The sequence below is a fragment of the Meriones unguiculatus genome, chromosome 11 (assembly GCF_030254825.1).
Source record: "Meriones unguiculatus strain TT.TT164.6M chromosome 11, Bangor_MerUng_6.1, whole genome shotgun sequence".
Classification (NCBI taxonomy): domain Eukaryota; kingdom Metazoa; phylum Chordata; class Mammalia; order Rodentia; family Muridae; genus Meriones; species Meriones unguiculatus.
Window position 1 is genome coordinate 96,724,795 of NC_083359.1, and position 21,117 is coordinate 96,745,911.

The 21,117-nt window shown below is 40.4% G+C and overlaps 1 protein-coding gene across 3 annotated transcripts in view; it reads left to right on the plus strand.

Moving 5' to 3' along the window:
* The window catches only part of Sdccag8 (SHH signaling and ciliogenesis regulator SDCCAG8), a 202,421-nt gene that overhangs the window by 105,157 nt on the left and 76,147 nt on the right, over nucleotides 1-21,117 (plus strand). For 2 of the 3 annotated variants that reach the window (XM_060364754.1, XM_060364756.1), the window contains one exon: nucleotides 19,017-19,144. The exons of the other annotated variant lie outside the window; for it this stretch is intronic. In XM_060364754.1, coding sequence (XP_060220737.1) covers nucleotides 19,017-19,144 — 128 coding nt within the window. The remainder of the gene's footprint in view (nucleotides 1-19,016; nucleotides 19,145-21,117) is intronic. 3 annotated transcript variants of the gene reach the window in all.

A 21,117-nucleotide genomic window follows, 5' to 3' on the forward strand; every position in this document is an offset into this window, starting at 1 on the left:
GTTGAATTGGTCAGCCATGTTTCAGCTGAGAAAGGATGATAATTCTATTAAGGAATAATGGAATCCATCTATAGCAAAATGAAAGCCCATGTCAGAACTACAGAGGAACCCAAATTTTGATCCTGCACCCAGACTGATTTTCACAACACGTTATCTGTTAAAAGTAGAGGGAATAATGGTGCCAGAGACAACTCATGTCACTAATAAACTTCTTAGATGCTGTTTTATATCTTTGCTTTTCATCAGACTCAGGAATGGCTCGACTCTGTTGTTGAGATTCCGTCAACATTTATCCCTATCTGTTTTTCATATACAAAGGCTTAGGGATGCCAGAAAACAAACTGTTAACGGAGAATTAACTTCTTTGGCATGCTTTCATACTTATCTTCCAAATTAAAGAAAATGAAATGGGCAGAAACAGAGTGTAGATTACCTCCTTTTTGTCAAAAATGGTGGGAATTTGAAAATTAATAATAAAAAAGGGAACAGATGCAGTAACATGCCAGAGGGAGATTAATGTGGAGAGTAAAATCTGTGAGCAACAAAACTGAAGCAAACTGAATCAGTGGGAGGTGGTTGTACAATCAAAATCAGGATAAAAGAGAAATTACAAACAACCCTGCACTTGTCAAAGTAGTAGTAATGAAATCCTGACTCTGCCAGCAGCGAGAACCTGTGTTAGCACTTTGGGGTAAGGATGGTAGCCGGGTGCCAGGTAGGAGGGCAGTGTTAGGTTGCTGGGCAGCAGCCATCTTGTGTAGAACAGATGGCGCTGAAAGCTGGCAGGGGAGGGGCTCCTTAGCAGAACTAATCAGACAGTAACAGATAGGGCAGCTGGGAAGACTGACCACAGAGAGGGAGCCTGCGGGGTAGCTGAGTGCCATGATGTTTGCAGTGGTGTGCCCATTGGTCTGAGAGAAGACCTTGCAATGTCTTTCCCATCTACGGACAAACTGAAACTTTTGTTCAAAGCAGAGAATTGAGTTGGATTGTGTCAACCTTGGGAGTAGGGCTGAGTCTTAGAGCCCGAGAATGGAGGAACTGCCCGTCTCTGAATTCGTTGCATGAGCTTTCAGTGTCGGCTTCCGTGGGACTTTGAATTTTACAGCATGTGTGGCTCTGCCATTGTAGTCTCCATTGTGGCACACAGAGTGCTCACTTTATATATTTTATTCATCAGTTTGCCGCATCAGGACCATACTTACAATTAGAAAAGACTTCCTGGTATGATTTCTACTGCAAAAGTCTCTCACAAATAGAAACCAAAGGCAACCAGCTGATGTGTGTTTCTCCTTAACCTCATAACCTAACTTAAGCTGTTTGACTTAGAGGCACTTGCTCATCTTTGTTTGTTTCATATAATCATGGACTGAACAATAAACTCTAGGCACAGTTTAGAGCTGAAACCTTAAATCAGAAATTAAATTACTTTAAAAAAAAAAAAAGAGGGAGAAACCAACCTGTTAAATTAAATTGTGCATTAAGGAGCTGTCATTCAGGATAGGTCAGTATATTTGTGCAAATGCTGTGACTCTGACAAAGAGATTCAGGTCTCCTACATCTGTTTTCAAACTTGTGTCTTTCTTTCTCCTTTTTTTCCGCCCAGAAGGTTTGTAGCTTGGCTCAATTTGTTCATTTTGGAGGGGGCGGGGGAGGCGTCACCAGGGTTTGAAATAGGTGGTATAACATAGCCATATGCTATTTATGCAGCAGTTTCTGCAATAAATCTAATTTGGTGCTGTCAAAAAAATCAGACTTATTTGATATAGCGGCACATTAGTAAATGATTGCGGCGGATTTAAAGTTGTCATTTAGTCTCCTCTAACTCTTAACAAAATCTTGCAAGCCCGTTTTCCCCTCACCAAGTCTATGAAAGTGTCTCAGGTTTTTGTCCTACAGAACTGCAATATTTTCATGTTTCAAAGCAGGTCTTGCCTAAAGGTAACAGAAAAAGAGTGAAAAATGGACATCCTCTGTTGTCAAAATAACATTGGCAGACAAAAATCAATAAACCGGGGGAATTGAAAGCATCCCCAGCCTGTGTCGTTCTTAGAAAAGCAGAAGAGCCAGGCACACTCAGAATGACGAAGGGAAGCTAACATCGCTTCCTTATTAAGGAGCCTAAATGTTTTACCTTCCATCCTACACCCATATGCTGTTTTAGGAAAACTGGCATTAAAGATGTGAACGACATCAGCTCAGTCTTCACCTGGTAGTGCCCTTAGAAACGGCTTTCCTCTTCTCTACTGCAACCTGGCAACATAACTGCGGTACTTTTTTTTTTTTCCTGTGGAATTTATGTCTCAGGTGTTGTTATCAAACTAAACTTTCGCCTTCCTAGTTTGCCTATTTCAAAGATAAAGTGAACACATTGCATATTAGGCAGGCAAATATTTGTGTTCTTTGAATTCCTCAGTGTGTCCTTCTGTAAGAGTAGCCCTGACGCTGCTCCTTTTCTTTGCCTTGTGCTTTTACAGAAGGGAAAAATGTATGTGTGCATGTTTTCAGGTGCCTTGTGTGGCTGCAAGTGCTGTGAAAATGATGCTCAGAGATTTTTTTTTTCATTTATTCCTATTCTTATCTATCAGTTTTCAAAAGAAGGCTACCAATATCTTTTTGAATCACAGTTCTGAGGGGCAAGGGCTCCTTTACCGTGGTGCAAGCGGCCTTTATTAGACTAGCATTCTGCTAATGCTTGTCTCTTTTATGTAGCGCATCCACCACAGAAGTGATCTAATTGCCGATACTTGCTCAGTGCCATCCGGAAGCAGGAATCCAGGTGACCAGTCTCCCATCAAACACAGATTACAGCAAAGAGAAAAAAATAGCCAGAAAGATATTGAGCTTGCTGGGCACAGCAGTTTTGAAATTTTTTAACTCGAAGTAGAAACTCTATTTCATGGAGATAAGAAAAGAATGCTCCCCTTTGAGACCATATTTTCAGTACAAAATCCATTTACTAAATATTATTGCATATCACATAAGAAAAATTTAAATATTATATTTAAGGTTAATAATATACTGGGAATTCATGCTAAAAATGTCCCTTCAGTTAGATTTTAAGCTATAAATTTTGTTTGGTTTTGTATTTAGCAACAATGATTTCCTTAACATGGACAGAAAACTGCTTTGAGGAAAATCTGTTTCATAAATTGTACATATTTAACCAATCAAAACCCTCAGGTTCAAAATTTAAATTTCCTGTGTTTTCTTTTTTTGACTGATTAAAAATTAAAGCCTACTTTCAATTTTCAAAAGAAAAGGCTTGAATAATTGAATTTTTAAGGAATTTATAAACATTTTCAGGCTTTTGGACTTACCATAAGCATCTGAGATCTGACTAAATCTCACGGTGCTCCTACACAGTGTCCCACAGACCCTGAATGAATGCCAGCACGTCATCTGTAGCTGTCCATTGTGACAGGGCTTTGGTTACATACCTTAAAAACAGCTTCCCCTTTTATATTTGAATTGATAAATTTAAAGAGAGTCACCGTTTTTTTTTTTTCTTTTTTGCACAATAAGAATACCTAAAAATACTAGTAAGTGATTAAACCCGAGAGAGTTGTGTGTGTCTGTCTTGGGAGACTGAGTACCCCGTAGCTGCAGATGACAATCGGCTCACTGAACGTCCAGTTCCCACTTCACTTCTGTGGGTTGCTGTTCTTCACAGAGCTCATCTGTCAGGCAGCTCACACGTCTTTAGGTAGACTGTGTGTTTACTTGGCAGCCTCTGTTTTCTCATTATTTAAGCAGAATCTTATTTTTCCAATGTTAGATTTAAAATGTACATAGGTTGATGTATGTATTCTGGGTTATAAGTTTTTCTTCGAAGCAGTGATGGAGCTGTGTGTTAATCCTTAATATTGAAATGGTACACATTTGCACATTTTAAGCCTTTCGGTGTAAAATTTCTTAATTGGAATACTTTCTTCCTTGGCTAATTCATTAGTGAAAATATTTACCCCTCAAGTTAATGCTACATACTATGAAGCAATTTTTACATAGTGTAAGCTTGTTTGCGATATTTTGATTTCACTTTAAAACTTTTATTTTGCTTCTGATACATATAGTTCCTACTCAATATAATGAGAAGTGCAGACACACATGAAGAAAATAAGTATCAGCTGTCTGCTTTTACAAATGATCATTAAAACACCCTGTCTTTACTACTTTGACTCCAAATTATTGTCTTCCCGAACCCAAAAGTAATTTTCGCAAGTGAATTACACAACAGAACTTCATCTTCTGCTGGCTGGCAGCAGAGGATCTCAGTCCCTGCCGACAGTTCACTTGACAATGACCTTGAGGGGCTTTGCTTCTTGAAGAAGAAAGCAGAAGCTTGCGGTAAACAAAGTTCACTTCTGACAGATGGATTGAATGACAGAAAGGTTGCGAGTGCCAGAATAGCCCTGGCAGAGGAGGAAATGTTCAGTGGAATCCAACAGGAGAGGAGGTGTGAACAGGTGCAGGGTTGCTGACGGAAGGGGAACCAGATGGAAGGAGCCACAGCCAGTTTATTTAAAGGAAAAGGCAGAAAACATTGAAAGGCTGTGCGATCAGTGGCTAAAAGTGTTCATAGAGGAAGGTAAAAATTCACAAAGCAAAACTGCACAGTGGGGTAGCTAACACTTAGCATAATGGTAGTAATTTGTGAGTTTAGTTTGGAAGTTGCAATTGAAATACATTCATCTTGGCTCTTTGCACCATCAAGTATAGATATTTGAAAGTTGTTTATTTTTTTAAGGCTCCAAGCTTTTAAAAATCCATCCCATTAATTTATTTTTTTTTCCAGCCAGAAGCTTCGTTGTGATAATACTAAAATTGTGTCGTCAGCTCAGAAAAGAAAAAAATAAAATAAAATAAAGTGAAGGTTAACATTGCATTCAAATTCATCTTGTGATGCTTCAGTTTTGTTCACATATGGGAAGCAAATGCATGCAGTGTCGGCGACATCTGTAATATCGAAGAAATTTGCAATGTTAGGATAGATGCTGGATTGTTTTTGTTGTTCAGAGTCTCTGTTCATTTTGTGAAGTCCAGCATGTTATTTCAGTGAAGAAAGTGCTTGAAAATATACATCCATCAGCCACAAACTGCCAGTCAGCTTGCGCTGCCAAGGTTGCTCTGGCTTTGGTGGCCTTCAGTGACCCGCCTCCAGGCAGACACTGCCCACGGAGGTGCAGACTGAAGTAAGAATGACATAGAGCGAAGCAGGAACATGGGGCTTTTCTTTTTGTCTTCTTGGTCATTTCAAAATTAAACCTTTTTCCATCCTTGCTAATGGTCCGTCTGGTCACACTGTGCATGCTGCTCACAGGAGCCTTTCACTCCCATGTCACCTTGAAAAGTTTCCTGCGTTATGGGACCAGCAAGAAGATGCCAGTGGAGGTGCAGCTATTGGGAAGCAATCTCAAAGACAAAAACAAACATGGAGGATTAGTTTGAGGTTTTCAGGACTTAGTTGGCTTATCCTCACATATTTCTCTACACGGTCAATTGAATAGTATTCACACGTCCTGACCTGGAGCAGTCTGGATAAAATAGAGAGTGTGTCTGATTGAGTCTGGATACTTGGAACACTTTGAATTTCTAGATAATCTAAGATCTGTTGCAAGCTTTTGTCAGGAAATAAGAAGAACCAAACTTAGGTTATTAACTGAGGTAGTTGTTTACCTCTATTTGCATGTGGACTAAAGCACTTTTGGTCATTTTAGTCCGGGTAAGGCTTATACAACTATGGCCCCGAGGGAAAATAGGACATGATTTCAAATATTACTTGAGATTTACCGGAGTCCATTTGCTTCAGCTGTAATGAGCTGGTTCTGCCACCTTTCTTGTCACAGTAGCTGCTGTCTTCCTCTGTCAGTGCCAGTGGCATGGTGCTTCTTTATAAAGCAGTGACTAGAATGCACACGAGCCATGGGGTTCAAACTGTAAGACAGCAAACGTCCTACAGCAATTAGTGTTACACTTCAACATTTAGCCCATAGGTTGGCCTGGCTATCCCTCATAGATACAGCACGCCACCTTCACAAAATAAGTAAGTTAGTGCTATCCAGTGTAATGAATGTAGGGCCTTTCATTAAGAGTGTCTTGCAGGGTTTCTTTTTTGCATAAAGGGATAACAGCTTGATTGCTGTTAACCATCACTGATTGAGCACATGCACTATTCCAGCTGCACCAGGCAACATTTAAAGTTTTAAAAAGTTTTAAAATGATCCTTCTCTGCAGATATCAGACATAGTAGTAGATAAAGCTTGTAAGGTTATATATGGGTATCTATGTCTATATAATTAGAAAACATTATGTACAGTTATAAATTTAGTCATAAGATTAAACGAACGGGTTGATAAACATATTTACCTGATTCAACACTTGCTGTAATAGGCCAGAACTGAAACGCACAGCAGCTAAGAGGCTTGCCCGGGGCCACCGTTGTTTAGTGGCCGCAGGAAATAGAATGCCCATCTCCTTGCTAAGTGTACTGCTCTTCCTGCATTGTACATGTTGTGCTCATTTGGACTAGTTGAGGCTTGTGGGGTAAATATGTAAAAACACATACTCTGTGTAACTTCTCTGTTAAGTCTCTGCATATCTCCCGAGAGGAAGATTCTAAGGATACACATTAGGGAAAACGGAGTTAATTTATGGTCGGCCACCGATAAACTGACATATGGGAATTACTTGTTCTTATTCCTCAGCATTGCATCACACCTCCTGCTCTATGTTACCAGCCCCTTTGTGCTATGCTGTGCAGTTCACAGAAAAAGAAGGAAGGTGATGTCATCCACTTTGAGCTTAGCCAGCCCTCTGAAGTGGGGTACAGAGTGCAAAGGTTCTTCATTGCCACTCGAGAGTACCTTACCCCCCTCCCCCACAACAGCCACCTTACCACAATTTATATAACTGGAGGCCATTTGGCTGAATTAAATACTTTTCAAATATGATTCTGAGATTTAATGGAATAAACTGTTAGTATGGATACTTTGCTCTACAAATCTCTAGACAGTCTCTGGCTGAGGCTGAAAAGGATGAACCCTAACTTGGACTCTGAGATAGTTTATTTCGCCCACTGCTCAGCACCTGAGTCATCGTCCCTTGTGTGTGTGTGCGCTCCGCAGAAGCGGAGTACCTGGTGGGTAGTAAGACGGTCTCAAAATCAAGAGCTTTGCATTTACTGTGTGTTAACTTCGTGAAGAGGCAGGGGATGGTGCCTGGAATTTATCCTTACTACAAGCAGGCTCTACCAGTAAGTTTTCTATAAATAACCACCTTGTACCAATAATGATGCCTGAAATTGGGGCTCTCAAGAGGAATTAGTCTGCGTGGTCCTCACTTTTCCCCTTTCTGTGTTTTCAAGTTAGATTCCTCTCAGAAATTCAACCCCACTGCTTTTTATGGAAGTTTGAAACCATTCAGTCTTATTTGTATTTCTCAAGGTACAGATAATATCCTGTAAGAAGAGATTTAACTGCAAAGCAGATTAACTCACGAGGGAGGGATGGTTCACTAAACTGGCTAGCGAGCTGATAACCCTGTGGTCTCTGGGAGAACTTGGAAAGAACTCATTTCTTACTAAAAACAAACAACAAAGGATAGAAACATGATTGCTAGTGATTGAATACAGAAATTTCTAGGAAAACTCTCAGATAACTTGTTATTCTTCACTTAAAATTGCAGAAAGATGAACAAATGATAAATATTTTCAAGCTGTATTTTAGTCTGCAGTTCATATACAGAAATAGACATCTTGTTATAATTGAATAACTCTTTAATATGGTTTGTAATTTAATTTTAAGTGTGAAGGTATAATTTGAGAGTTAAATAAAATCAAATTTAATTTACAAAAACTAAAAGAGATATTCTTTGGGGGATGAGCATGGGGATGCAAACCCAGGCCTTCACACATGGCAGACATGCTCTCTGCCACTGGACTACATTATCAGCCTTATCGTTTAGCTCATATGATGTGGGATTTACTTCAGCTTTAGCTGTTTGACTGTTCTGTTACAATTATCCTTTCTTCCCTCTTTAAGTAATGACTTAAATGAGAACACTTTCAAGGGTAAAAATAATGTTATTTTAATAGCATTTACTTTTATAAAGTTTCAAATTTTGATGTCTTCATAAGGCATATACATTTAGTATAGTTTAGCAGTACACTTGTTTTTATTTGTGGAACACCAGATTAAAAATAATCCAAGTTTGCTATGGGAGGTAGCACAAAAGAGTTATGCTTAAATAGACCAGCATGGGAGCCACATGGAAAGCAAAAATTTCAAATGAACTACATGTGTACTTAAAATTCTTCAGGCACATTTTATTAAAGCAAAGGGAAGGAAGTAACATTAATTTTAATGGTGTGGTTTATCTGATTCAATTGTTAGAAAATTGTGCCATTTTTACATGTGTTCAGGATAACACATCGTTGAAGACATTTTATTTTGCCTCTTTTTCTCTCTTCCTGCTGTGCTCTCTCCCCATTTGAGTCTCTTTCACAGCACATGGCAATTCCACTAGCTCCATTTCAGATGCTTAGTAGCCTCCTATATGAGCATCTGCTAGCTGTAAACTTTGTCCCTATGTTTTCCCCATGACAAGTAACATAGATGCAATTGTGTTGTATGAGTTTAAACCCTGGGTTATGATTTCTACAGCTACAAGGTCTTTAAATAAGACAAAGTTATTTCAGCTTTTTCTTTAGTTCACTGGTAGTAGCCAAGCTTCATTTTCACTATTCCTGTTCTGATGTACCATTACTTCAGGAATAAGATGAAGGAGCAGATAGACTGTACCAACATCAAAGTACAAAGGTTCTAGATCCTTTCACTCCATCTTTTACATGTTAGAGGCTTTTGAAAGTAACCTTTATAAAGAAAAAGATGCTACTCTGTTACTCAGATTTAGACACCCCTTCAATGGTCACTCAGACTGGACATTGCTAACTGTTTCATGTAGAGACCCCACAGCATCCCAAGATCACGTTAAGAGTGAGATCACTGAGGCCTGTGTGTGCCCTGGAGCTCATGTGGACATCACTGTGCAGTACCATTTTCCCTGTGTAGTTGTTAGTTGTGAGATAGAAGGTTTTAATTTCCTCAAGGCTGATTGTCTTTGAGGTTATTATAATTACTGCTTTACTTTGACTATGCATCTTCTAAGAAGTAATATATATAATAATTGTGCTAATTACTATTTTTGAACTTACTATATTATCTTTAAACTAAAAAAATCTGTATAATCCTATAAGGAAAGGTACTCTTAATGAACATTTTTCTTTCCATTGAATAGGATATTAGACATACTTAGAGCACATAGCTAACACACAAGAGACTTTGGTGCCAAGCCTGGTAGACATCACAGCCCATGTTCTTAAATTCTTTCTCCTGTGCACAGCCCTACTATCAGTAAGGAGCTAAAGAGATGATAGTTCAACTCCCAGCAACTATTCTCAGAGGTATTATGGGGTTTCAGTTGCTTACATGCCTCTTCTGGGGACATGCCTAACAAGTGGAAATTTAGAAGACAGTTTGAAAATAGCTTTAGGATAGATAAGGAGCAGGTCATCAAGATGGAGACAGAGGAAAGGTGTAGCAAGAGGGACACCAAGGCTAGGCGGAGGGCTGGTGAGAGGAAGAGGACCAGTGAGTACCTCCATTATGAAGTAAAGGAGACTGAAGACTGTAGGTAAGAGTTCTCAGCAGCAAGTATTGGAATGCCAAACCGAAGTCAAATCATGATATGCTCATACAGATCAAGAGCAACATTTACCTCACTGTGGAGAACTAGACAGTGGGAATCTGAAGACACTCAGGTCTGTTGTTCCCTGTGGAAGTGAGTGTGTCTCAGCTCCATGGAGGACAAGTTTCACAAGCGACATCCTGGCACTGAAAGTGAGCATTGTGTTTGGTGTAGTTCGCATTGGCATACTTTATATATTTGAAACACATTTCTACAGTGTTCTGTTACCTAGAGTGCTCACATGAGAAACAACTCTGTCTTGACACTTCAGACTAATAAGCATTACTCTGTCATGTTTGATAAATAAGTTATTTAAAAATTTCCTTAATAATGCTTGCTGTTATGCCATATTTATCAATAAATTTAATAGCTTACAAGTGATCCCAAATTTTCCCCATCTAGTTTTATAGCCTATAAACTAAGTTAAGATTTTAATAACAGAACAGGAATTCTTCAGTGAGCCATATTATTGAACACGATGCATATCCTTTATTTGGTCATAGAAATACTATTGTAATATATATTGATTCCATTAGTGTCTGATTTAAAGTTATTTATCAGATGGATTAATTTGGAGGAATACCTAGATATGTTGATATTTTACAAGGAAAAAAAAAGCTTAAATGGACCAAAGACTTAAGTTTATATGGACAAATTATGGCTGAAAATAGGAATTTTTGATGATGTGAAGATACAAAGTCAAAATTATCGTCTGACTTATTTATGTAGTAGCAGATTTGTATTCATTTTTTAGTGTGGAAATTTGTCACATGATACTGTAAAATTGGCTATGGCTTTCCAGGCCACAGGAATTTTGTCCAACAATTACTTAATCCATCAGACACCCACTCCTGCGGGAACCAATGAAAGAAAGTTAAACAGAAAACTCATGCCGTGCGCTTTTGGTGGCCATTCAGCTGCAGTGTATGCCTGTGGTCTCTACCACATCTGGAGAAGCCACTGTGGAAAGTGCTCTTACTATTGCTGTAGTAATAAGTGCTTTTCCTGCTTCTAATGTTGTCCCTTCCCCATCTGTTCCCTCACTGCCGCCAGAGTGATCTTTCTCGAGCGCGCCTGTGATCACAACACTCTCCTGCTTAAAACCCTACATTGGCTCCCTGTTTCCCTTGGGATGAGGGCCTTAAAAATAGCTTCAAGTTCTGGCTCCTGTTTCCATCTCCAGTCTCATCTTTCTTCAATAATCTCCCCTCCACCAACTGCTCACTGCTACCCCACAGCATATATACCCCAACCTCCACTTGTGCCAGATGATTGCACTTTTCCAAAGGCTCCTGGCTCTCCCTCCTCCTGGGTCTCTGCTCATGCACTTTACTTGTCACAATATCCTTCCCATTCTTTGTAAGGTGACTTTCTGCTCAGACTGTAAGACTTTGATTGCAAAAGCCTCCTGATGGTGCCCCTCTCTGTCACTAACCACTCCCTCACTCCTGTCCTATCTACCTGAGTGACTGTAAGAATTTAGCCTTATTCAATATTTACTACCCTACTATATAGTTTGCTGACTAGACTAAAAACTCTTTCAGGGCATGGTCTGTATTTTTTTAATTGATCCATCTTCATACATGTGGGGTTTTCATAAAGTAGTTGCTTAAGTGTTTGCCGGATGAGCATCACACTGTGTGATTGAATGTCAGCTCCCTACGTGTAAGGCAGTGTCATGGAACGGAAAGAGCGCTGAAGGTGAGGCAGAAGACAGGGCTGTTTCCAGGTCTGCTGGTTAACTAGCTGTGCAGGTGGCCTTGAGCAAATCCCCTTGTGGGCTTGGGGATTGCTCAGTGGCTAAGAGAGCTTGCTGCTCTTGTAGAAGCCTCACGTGGTCGGGTGGCTCACAATGGCCTGTATCTACAGCACCAAGATACCTGATGCTCCCTTCTGCCCTCCACAAGCACCAACGTATGCATGCCAAACACACACATACACATAAATAAAAGTAAATATTTAAAGATAGGAGAAAGGAAATATCTTAATGCCCTAAGCTTGAGCCACTTTCTGTAAAACGAGAGTATCTCTTCCATATCTTTGAATTCACTGGAGGAAAAGGCAGGTCAATGCATCTGGCTGTGTCCTGTGAAATAGAAGGCATGGTCATGTGCCAGATGAAGCCACACAACCTGCAGGGTGGTGCTAAATGAGGGTTGGTGAAGCTCAGTGTTAGAGCTCCTCCTAGATTGAGCCCACATGCACACATGCTGGCTCATGCACACACACTCACATGCACATAGTTGTAAGTAAATGTGAATAGAATATGTCTAATAGCACTAGGCAGTGTTTAGGTGAACGTGTCTAGGCACCCTCCTTTGCCTTGAAGGTGAGTTCTCAAGTGTTTTGGAACTGCGGTAAGAACATTTTTGGAGGGAGCTGTATTTTCAGAGATATTTCTGTTGAACATTTCCTTTCCTTTGTGTATATTTCTTTGAAAGAAATTGACCTCCTTTTAGTTTCTGCTTTCTTTCCAAGAACTGACTCATGCTTGGAACTGAGGCTCGGCTCTCAACATTGCACTTAAAGTTCTGACACAGTTTTCAGTGAGGAAAATAAAAGCAATTTATTGTAGGAAAGATGGGGGATGCCACCAAGGAAGGAGGATTGTGGAATCTGAGGCCCTTCCTGGCTATGACGTTTACTTAAATACAAGAATGCAGCCACTGTTGGCAGTAGCCAGGCACTGCCAACTGTCACGTGGTTCATCCCGAAACATGGGAAACACTGTGCCGTCTGCTAAGGTTATAACTGGTTTATGTTGCTATTACTTTGAATAGTGATGATGATAAAGCAAAATTAAATTCTTAATTAACATAAGAATGTGCTCATCACTTTTTCTAGTCAGTAAAAAGCACATGTGCATGTGGGCGAATCTTAGGGTCCTCTCCTAACAGTTATACAGTCATTCATCTGTTTACTTTTCTAACAAGTGTTTGTATCAGGTACCATTCCAGATTCTGTAGATAAGTTTATGAACAGATAAAAGGTCAGTTCTCTGTGTATTTACTTTCCAGATAGATGAGCACATACTATCTTTCCTAGAAGTCTTAGCTGCTTCAGGCAGAGGCTGTGTTCATGATACCTTTCACTGTTATTGCAGAGGCTGGAGTATTTCTTTCTATAAGTTAGACCCTATAGAAAGATGTGGCCCCACACATACATGACAGATGGGAAAGTGGGAAGAACTATTTGACCTTCACGATGTGTCATAGGAGATTCACATGCGTGGGTGACTGAAGTGAGATTTGTGAAGTCTTTTTAACCCTCTGTAGTTTCTCTGCGTCTCTTATAAGTGATTGAAGAGTAGGAAATCCCTGGATGTCAGAGGCAGAGAGTGCTAGAGCCCCAGGTTACAGCCTTAGCTGAGGACCTGAGAGAAATGACATAGCCTTTAAGATTCTCTACTTGTAAGAGGAAAACAAAAGGACAACCTATCTGGTAGAGTTGGTAAAAGGGGTGTATAAAAGATGGGAATATTTTAGTTGATGAAAATCATTGGTAAATGCTAGCTCATGAGATGACACATCCCTAAGAGGATTTAAAATTTTTGCCTGTTGTTAAGGAAGAGCCCAGTATTAGAGAAACACTTGTTTTTCAACAAACACACAAATAATGAAGTAGATGCCCTAGGAACACATCTTGGTTTCTCCAATGGAATGCACAGAAAGGGCTACCTGGACAAATGCTGATCCCAAGAGTGCACATGGCCATATAAAATGAGCGCATGGCATTCTGGCATAGAAAAACTTGAAGTATACAAGAACCATGAGAACTTGTGACACAGGAACCAGTTTGAAGGGAAGTCCACTACCCAACTCTGGGATGAGTTGAATCTTCAAATAAACAATCAAAATGGATTATCATGTACTAAGTAAAGTACTAACTGAGAACTCCAGAGTAAGATCAGCAAGCTCATTCTTCCCTGCAAGTCAATAACTAACTAACCGTGACTAATATACACAACGAAATTATGGAGTAGAAAAGTCATTGTCATTAAATGTGGAACTTAAATGAGATGTTGTTATACAATGAAATATTTGCATGATATCAGCATCTTCCAACAGATTGCCTGTTAATTCCAAAGGAGAAAGCCTTAAATTCCTAAAGGAGAATCACCCAACCTCCTCTATCATGAGACTGCTTGACACCAGCATCATGTGGGTAATCATGTGTTTTTCTTCCCAGCCATTAGGCCAGCAATATGTCTCTGGCAGCTAAAACAGGTTGGAGTGGAAATGTCTAAAGTGGATATTTATTAAGTCTACCAATGAGAGATTTCTTCCCCAGCCCCCAAACGGTTATTAAACATATCCAAGCATGCTAATGATTCAGATCAAGTGATCAAGAATAGTGTTACCAGTCTGAGACAAATGAGTATCAAGTGTCCAAAATACCACCTGTACCAAACTCTTGCCTTCTGCTTTTTCTTACATTCCTTCCAGAATAGTTTTTGGCTAATAGTTTTTGAGTAAATCTTTCAAAGTTGTATTGTTGCAGAAACTCTTTCACGGTGGTAGTAGTGGTGATGCGAAAGATAAGGCATGCTCAGCAAGCCCTTTCGTCACCAAGCCAAAGCCTCGGTTCGTGGAAGTTTCTTGAACCAGAGAGGTGACTGTTGCAAAGTGCTCTGTTCCAAGATTTACAAATAAACACCTTGTACTCCCAAGTTCTGTGTGTACTAGAGGCATGTGAGCTTTCAGGGAGAAGGTGAGAGATGTGGCAGGTGGGAGGGAGGGGCACCTTAGTCACCCCTGGCAGATGGTACTGGGTAACAATGCTAGTCTATCTATAGATGGACAGAGGCACACAGTGCTTCTATACTAGGCTGATGGTTGAACTTGTGGATTGTCAATAGCTTTATGAAGGGCTAACAGGTCACTTTTGCTCTGTTACATGTAAAATGGAAATATTTAAAATACTAAGTGATATGGAATATAGAATTATGAGTATCATGTGGCTGTTTCAGAAAATATAGTCAGCCAGAAGTGTAATTAGAAGAAAGAAATAAACAAAAGCTAAGTAATTGTATATAGAATTTTTTGTTGTTGTTTTGAACTGGGCTCTCTCCTCTCTAGCCCTGGCTATCCTGGAACTTGATATGTAGACTACGCTGGTCCTGAACTCACAGATCAACCTGTCTTTGCCTCTGGAGCGCTAGGATTAAAGACAAGCAACAGAATGCTGGGAAATTTGGCATAGTTTTGAAGCCTGTCTAGTACCTGGTTATTCTCTTTTATTAAAAACAAAACAAAAAATCCTGTCATGCTAGTGCACACCTTTAAGCCTAGCACTTGGAAGGCAAAGACAGTTGTATTTCTTAGAGTTCGAGACCACTGCAGTCTACATAGATTGTTTCAGACCAGCTGGAACTCCATTCTGCAGCACTATCTCCATAAAGAAAACATGAGCATGGCTAGCACCTAGATCGCAGCTATCGTAGGTAACTTGAAAAATGAAGGTGTGTGTTTCTATTTTTACAGTAGTTACTCCTTTTAAAAATTAGCCTTATTGAAGTAAAATTAAGTATAACAAAAGCCAAATTTTGTTGAGACAGAAACTCACTAGATAGTCCAGGCTGGGCTCAGGGCTGGAGCCATAGGCATGGTGATAATCACAAAGTTTAGCTGTATAGTTAAATGTGTTGTAAGATGTATATAAAGTGTTTGAGCTATCACAGTTGTGACACAGATCCTTTCCTGTCAGCCCAAAATGTGTCTCACACCCTTCCCCCATCAGCAGGACCTGGAAACATGCTTCACTTAGTTGGTACCATGGAAACATTATCACCTAGCGTTTACTAGTCTACAGTACTAAATACACAAAATTATACATATGGCTTTGGTGTCCTGCTCCTCTAAGCATGCTACTTTTAGGGTTCATCCTGAGGTTGTGTGTACTGTCACTTCTTCCATTCTTGTTGGGGTTTAGGTTCTCTCTGGCTAGGCTATCCCACACACTTGATGCATACAGCAGGTAACAGGCATTTCAGTTGTTTCTAGTTTTTAGCCAGTGTGAATATCCTTACTAAGAAATTCCTTACCACTGTTACTTGAGTTCTGATTTGCTTGCTAGGGATAAGTACAAGCTGTATTAAATGTGACCATTAGTAACTGTGAGAAAACCAGTGAGAGAAAACCAAGGGGGTGGAGGCAGGGCTGCCCTCATGGGAAATTAATGTCATTTGGTCTCTCAGCTTTCTATACCTTGGTAGCCTTCCCCCTAAACCTTTCTCATGGAGTATTATGCCATGGACCTATTGTTTGTCTGTCTAGTTTTAAATCCTTTCTAGAGTCAAGGCCCACTAAGCCTTGATTATTTTCAGTAGATACTATGTCTAGCATAATGCCTTTCTCAAATATGATAAATACCTAGTGGATTATTTGAATACCGGAGTAGCTTTTATTGTTTTTTTTTTTTTTTTCAGGAACATTATTGCATTATTTCTACAATGTTATAAAAGATTCTTCCTTGAGCAAAGATGGTTTTATTCTTACCTATGCATTAAAATCATCCACTATGTAACTTACGAATAGAATTCAAATTGTTTATAGCTGTCAGGGTTTTTAATTGTGATTGTATTTTCTGTCGTTCAGCTCTAAAACGATACACTTACATGAAAAAAAATGAGATTTCCTTTCATTTCTGATGTTCTAAGATTTCATGAGAAGCTGACCTAATTAGTTTTCCATGGAAAACTGTGTGTATACCTTCTCAAGTAGAGTCAGAGCAGGAGGGCTGAAGAAGAGCCTGCTGGTGAGGAGTCTTTTGCACAGCATTATGAAGAGAGCTCAGTTAGTCCATAGTCCTTTCTCTGGCCAGCTCAGAACGTCGCTTACTTGGCAGCTTCTCGGTGCTAGGATTTACCATGGTTTATGTCAGGAACCATGAGTCCATGCTTGCACCATGCGATCTTTGTTCTGTTCTGGCATCATCAGTAATGCCCCCTTTACCTTCTCAGAGACATATCCAACAGGGAGTCTTGGAGTCTTCTCATTTGCACATCTCCAGCCTCTGTCCTGTGCGCTAGACAGTGCTCAGACTCAGATGTGGCTACTCACTGAAAAAGGACAGAAGGCTGTCAACCAACCCTTTCTGCAGCAGGGCCTATGACGTACACTACTACTATGAGCTGATCTAGTGTGAGCCCTCTGTCCGAACACTCGAAGTTTTGCCTGCTTAAGGAGGACTTGGGCCCATCCCCCAGCGTCACCTAAAGACATATCCCTTCCTCTTTTGCCTTCCTTTTCCCTCCAAGCCTCCCTTACCTCCAGTCCCACAACTTAGGGCACAAGAACGTCCAGTCATTTAACATGCACTGCCCATTTTTCATGTACTGAGCACTGACCTGGTCTTAGGGCAGAGGAACTTAAAGATTACAGGTTACAAGCCAGTAACAAATATATGAAACCACTATATGATGGACACAGCATATACCAAGGTCATCCATGGCAGAATAGTGGATTTAGCCCAACAGGACTAGTGTGTATCATTGAGGGGGTTGGGTGGGTGGACCAGGCCATTCCAAGAAGAGGAAGAAACATGTGCAGTGATCCTTAGCCAAAAACTACGTGGTGTGAAGGGGGAAGCAAAAGTAGCTTCGTCTGACTATCCATTTGTTGCGATATACTAGTTTGGAACCGAGTGTGAGACAAGACCTTGGAGCACATCCAGGGGGGTGTTGTTGTTAGAAGTACCAGAAGGGACCTTATTTCACATTTAGCATGGACCCCTGATGATTCCATTTGAGTGAGGTGTGGGTGTATTTTCATTCTGGAGCTTTACACTACAACATTACCACATGCATTGACCAATCTCAGTACAGGCTTTCCTTATGTTGCCGTATAATTAGAAGCCAGTGAATTGAAGTTCCACAGCGGTACATAGACTGGTAGTGATAGCTTTATGGAATTGTTTATTTTTAGTTTGGCAAAGGCTAGGCAGTAAATATCTCAATTAGTAAACTAAAGCAGCATGGATGAGAAATGCCCACAAGGAGATCAGGAGTTTGAAATAACTGAGTCACTTAATTGAAGGAAACCCTTGCATTGCTTCTCATAGAGCTCAAAGAACCCACCCAGCAAGAGTTCACAAGTGATGTGCAACATAAGTACACTGTCTGTTTGACAGGAGCTTTGCCCTTGCTCAGGCCCAATTTGTTTAGGAAGTTCCTCTCTGGATGGGGATGGAGCTGAGTTAGGTAGAGTGCCTAACACACGCAAGGCCCTGGGGTCAGTGCCCAGCACCTCAACAAGCTGGGCATGATGGTGCATGCATGTAACCCAGCGCTCTGGAGGTAGAAGCAGGAGGACAGTAAATCTGAAGGTATTTCACAGCTTTATAGCAAGTTTGGGGCCACCTGCCTACATGAGACCTGTCCCAACAAAATAACAGCAAAAGGAAGTTCTCTTAAGAGAGCAGTAGAGAGGGTGACTTCCTCCTCCTACAATTCTTTCAGCATGACCCAAAGGGAGATTTTCTTATGAAAATGATAAGGGAAGTAGTCCGTGCTCACATTCCTGTCCCGTTCACAGTGTGCAGCCTGGTGTATGAAAGTGCTTAATGAAAGCAGGCGTGTGGAGCGGGCCTCTCGACAGCCTCCTCCAGGATATTTGAAGTTATTCTTGCATCTTGGAAGAAAACCAGAAGTAGTCTTCGAGGCTTAGTTTAAAAATAAATTTTGCTTAGACCAAGAATTAAATCATGTTCTTCCTAGAATTTCACAGTCTTAGGTAATAGTGACCATTCAAAAGATGGAAGATTAATGATAGTACAAGACAAAAAGAATAGAGAAAAAAAAAAGACATGTGTGCTATGAAGATGCAAAATTGGGGCTGGCAATGTGGCTCAGTGGGTAAAGGTGCTTAAGAGGTAAAAGCCTAAGGCCTAAGGCCTGTCCCCAGAGCCCACATGGCTGAAGGAGAAAGCCAGCTCCCATGACGAGCCCTCTCGATTCAAACATGCAGAGTAGCACGTATGTGCATGCTCACACACAAATAAAAACAGTCAGGTTACGGAATACAAGTGTTTCGTGGTTATGATGACTTTGTTGGAGTCTTTAAAGCTTCACCCTGAAGTCCGTCTGGACTTGTGGCATGTACAGTACCCTGTGCCCTTTGTGTTTTTTCTCTTCTGCAGAGTGGGGAGACTACAGAAAGCTCAGCTTCCGCTGCTTCGGTTCACTACCTGTCTGCTGCCTGCAGTCTGAGGGGGAATGATGGGGGTCTGTGCACCCGCAGATTACATCTCTGTCTGTCTCCTCTGTTTTGCAGACTGGAAAAAGATAGCATTCAGCAAAGCTTTAGCAACGAAGCAAAGGCTCAAGCCCTTCAGGCCCAGCAGAGAGAACAGGAGCTGACACAGAAGATGCAGCAAATGGAGGCCCAGCACGACAAAACTGGTGGGTGGTAGGGAGAGATTAGAGCCTGGGCACTTGCTCACAAGCCAGGCCCACGCCTTACTGTGAAATGACATCAGGAACACCTGTAACCTTTGGCTGGCCGAAGGGAGCAGATGCTAACTACACCGGAGATTCCGAATTACATATTAGTTAGCGTTTAAAAGAGAAAATGGAAAGTATTGCCCACTGTCTGTTGATTTCAGAGTGCTGCTCTCACATCTGTTGCACCATCTGGATTATGAGTTTATTTACCTGTGTTCAAGAAACGTAAAGCTGAGAGAGACCACAACAAAGTAGAAAAACAAAGGGCTTGTTTTTGGCTGGGTTTTCAGGCACACATGTTATATAAAGAAAATAGCATCAGAAGCTCTGCGGGAAATGCTCTGAGCTTACAGTTAGAGTCTCCTGAATAGCATTGAACAGTTCCCACAGTACACACATTATAGCTACTCTAAAAGCCTAATGAGTTTGCTTCAGCATCCAAACTGGAGAAAAGCTTTAGCCATTAATCGGTTCTTAATTCACTGTCGCAGCTGGATGTAATTCAGTGGCTCCAAATTGATATGTTCCTTTATTTAATCTTTGCAGCTTCGAACATTTTTAGCATTTGTATGATTTCCCCACCTCCCCCAATGCAGTCAAGAGTGATGCTTAATCCTCTGCATTCGTCAGCTTCTCAGAACTGCTGTTAAAATTCACTAATACAAGGCACTGACCACAGCTGGCAGCTTGGCTAAAAATCGCCATCTTTCATCACGTTGGCACTATTCTGCAGACTGAGTTGGCCAGTAACTCTTTACCTTTAATTTGAAAGTAAAATGCACTTTGAAAATAGGCAGTTTGATGTGTGCAGTCAGAGCATTCTGTAGTTCCTTTCGCGTTTGAGTTGTGTGTTCACAGACAGTGTTAGTCAAAACAAGACAGTGTCAGTCATTATAATTCCTCACCACATACTCCACGCTGATTGTACCATTAAAACAAAAGTTTAATTGATCCTGTCTCTTCCAGAAAAAAAAAATGTTGCTTAATTTTAGTGCCTTGATTTATTTTGCTTTTTATGCTATATGCTTTCCCCCTGATCATTAGCTAAAATTGAAAAGGAAAAATTATTTACAGATGAATTTCATGGGTTTAATGCATATTATATTTAATGATGTGGTAAAAAATTATTTCACTTATTGGTACCTGAAAGTCATTAAATGATATAAAAGCAGCTATTGTGATGCCTCACTAGAGGGTTTCTTTTTTAGCATTTAGCTAAAAGAAATGAAAAATCCACCAGGTTTGGTAGATTTTTTTTTAACTAAAATGCAAAGAGGAATACATAGGAGAAATTTTCATTTGGCCACTGCTGGCAGAGTCCCCTGGTCCAAGAGTCTTGGGCAGGACCTGAGGGTTGGGTAAGGTTTAATGTTAAAATCACCTTTAAAATTCTATATTTGGCAAATACACCTCACACTCTCTTCAGTCTCTAGTCAGATCTTTATTGACACACAGGCTATTAAAGTATGATCAGCGTTCTAAGGGTAGTTGTGTATTTCACCTCATAAATGGAGAATATGCAGGCTCCAAGGGGGTAAAATATGGGCAGATAAGAGCCATCGAGCACCAAGCACAGTATAACAGAGAATTCCTCGGTTTTAGTTTTGAATTATCTGCTTGTGAGATTTTTTGACACTGTTTATAGTGAAATTGTCAAAATAAAAATATAATATCTTGCATACTTCAAAGATATAAGCATTTATGACTTCATTTGAGATATTTGACAGATTATGAGCATGCTAAAATGTTACACAAGCTGATGTGATCAAAATTGTTTCCTGGTATACAATTTTATTATGAAAATAAATGTCTCACAGGACTCGGTGTCCTGCCAGATGACAAGCGCTTCACTTAGGACACTGGTGGTGATCCGGTGGCAGGGTGAACCGAAGCATGTTAGCACTGGGCACTGGAAGCCTCACAGAGTTCAG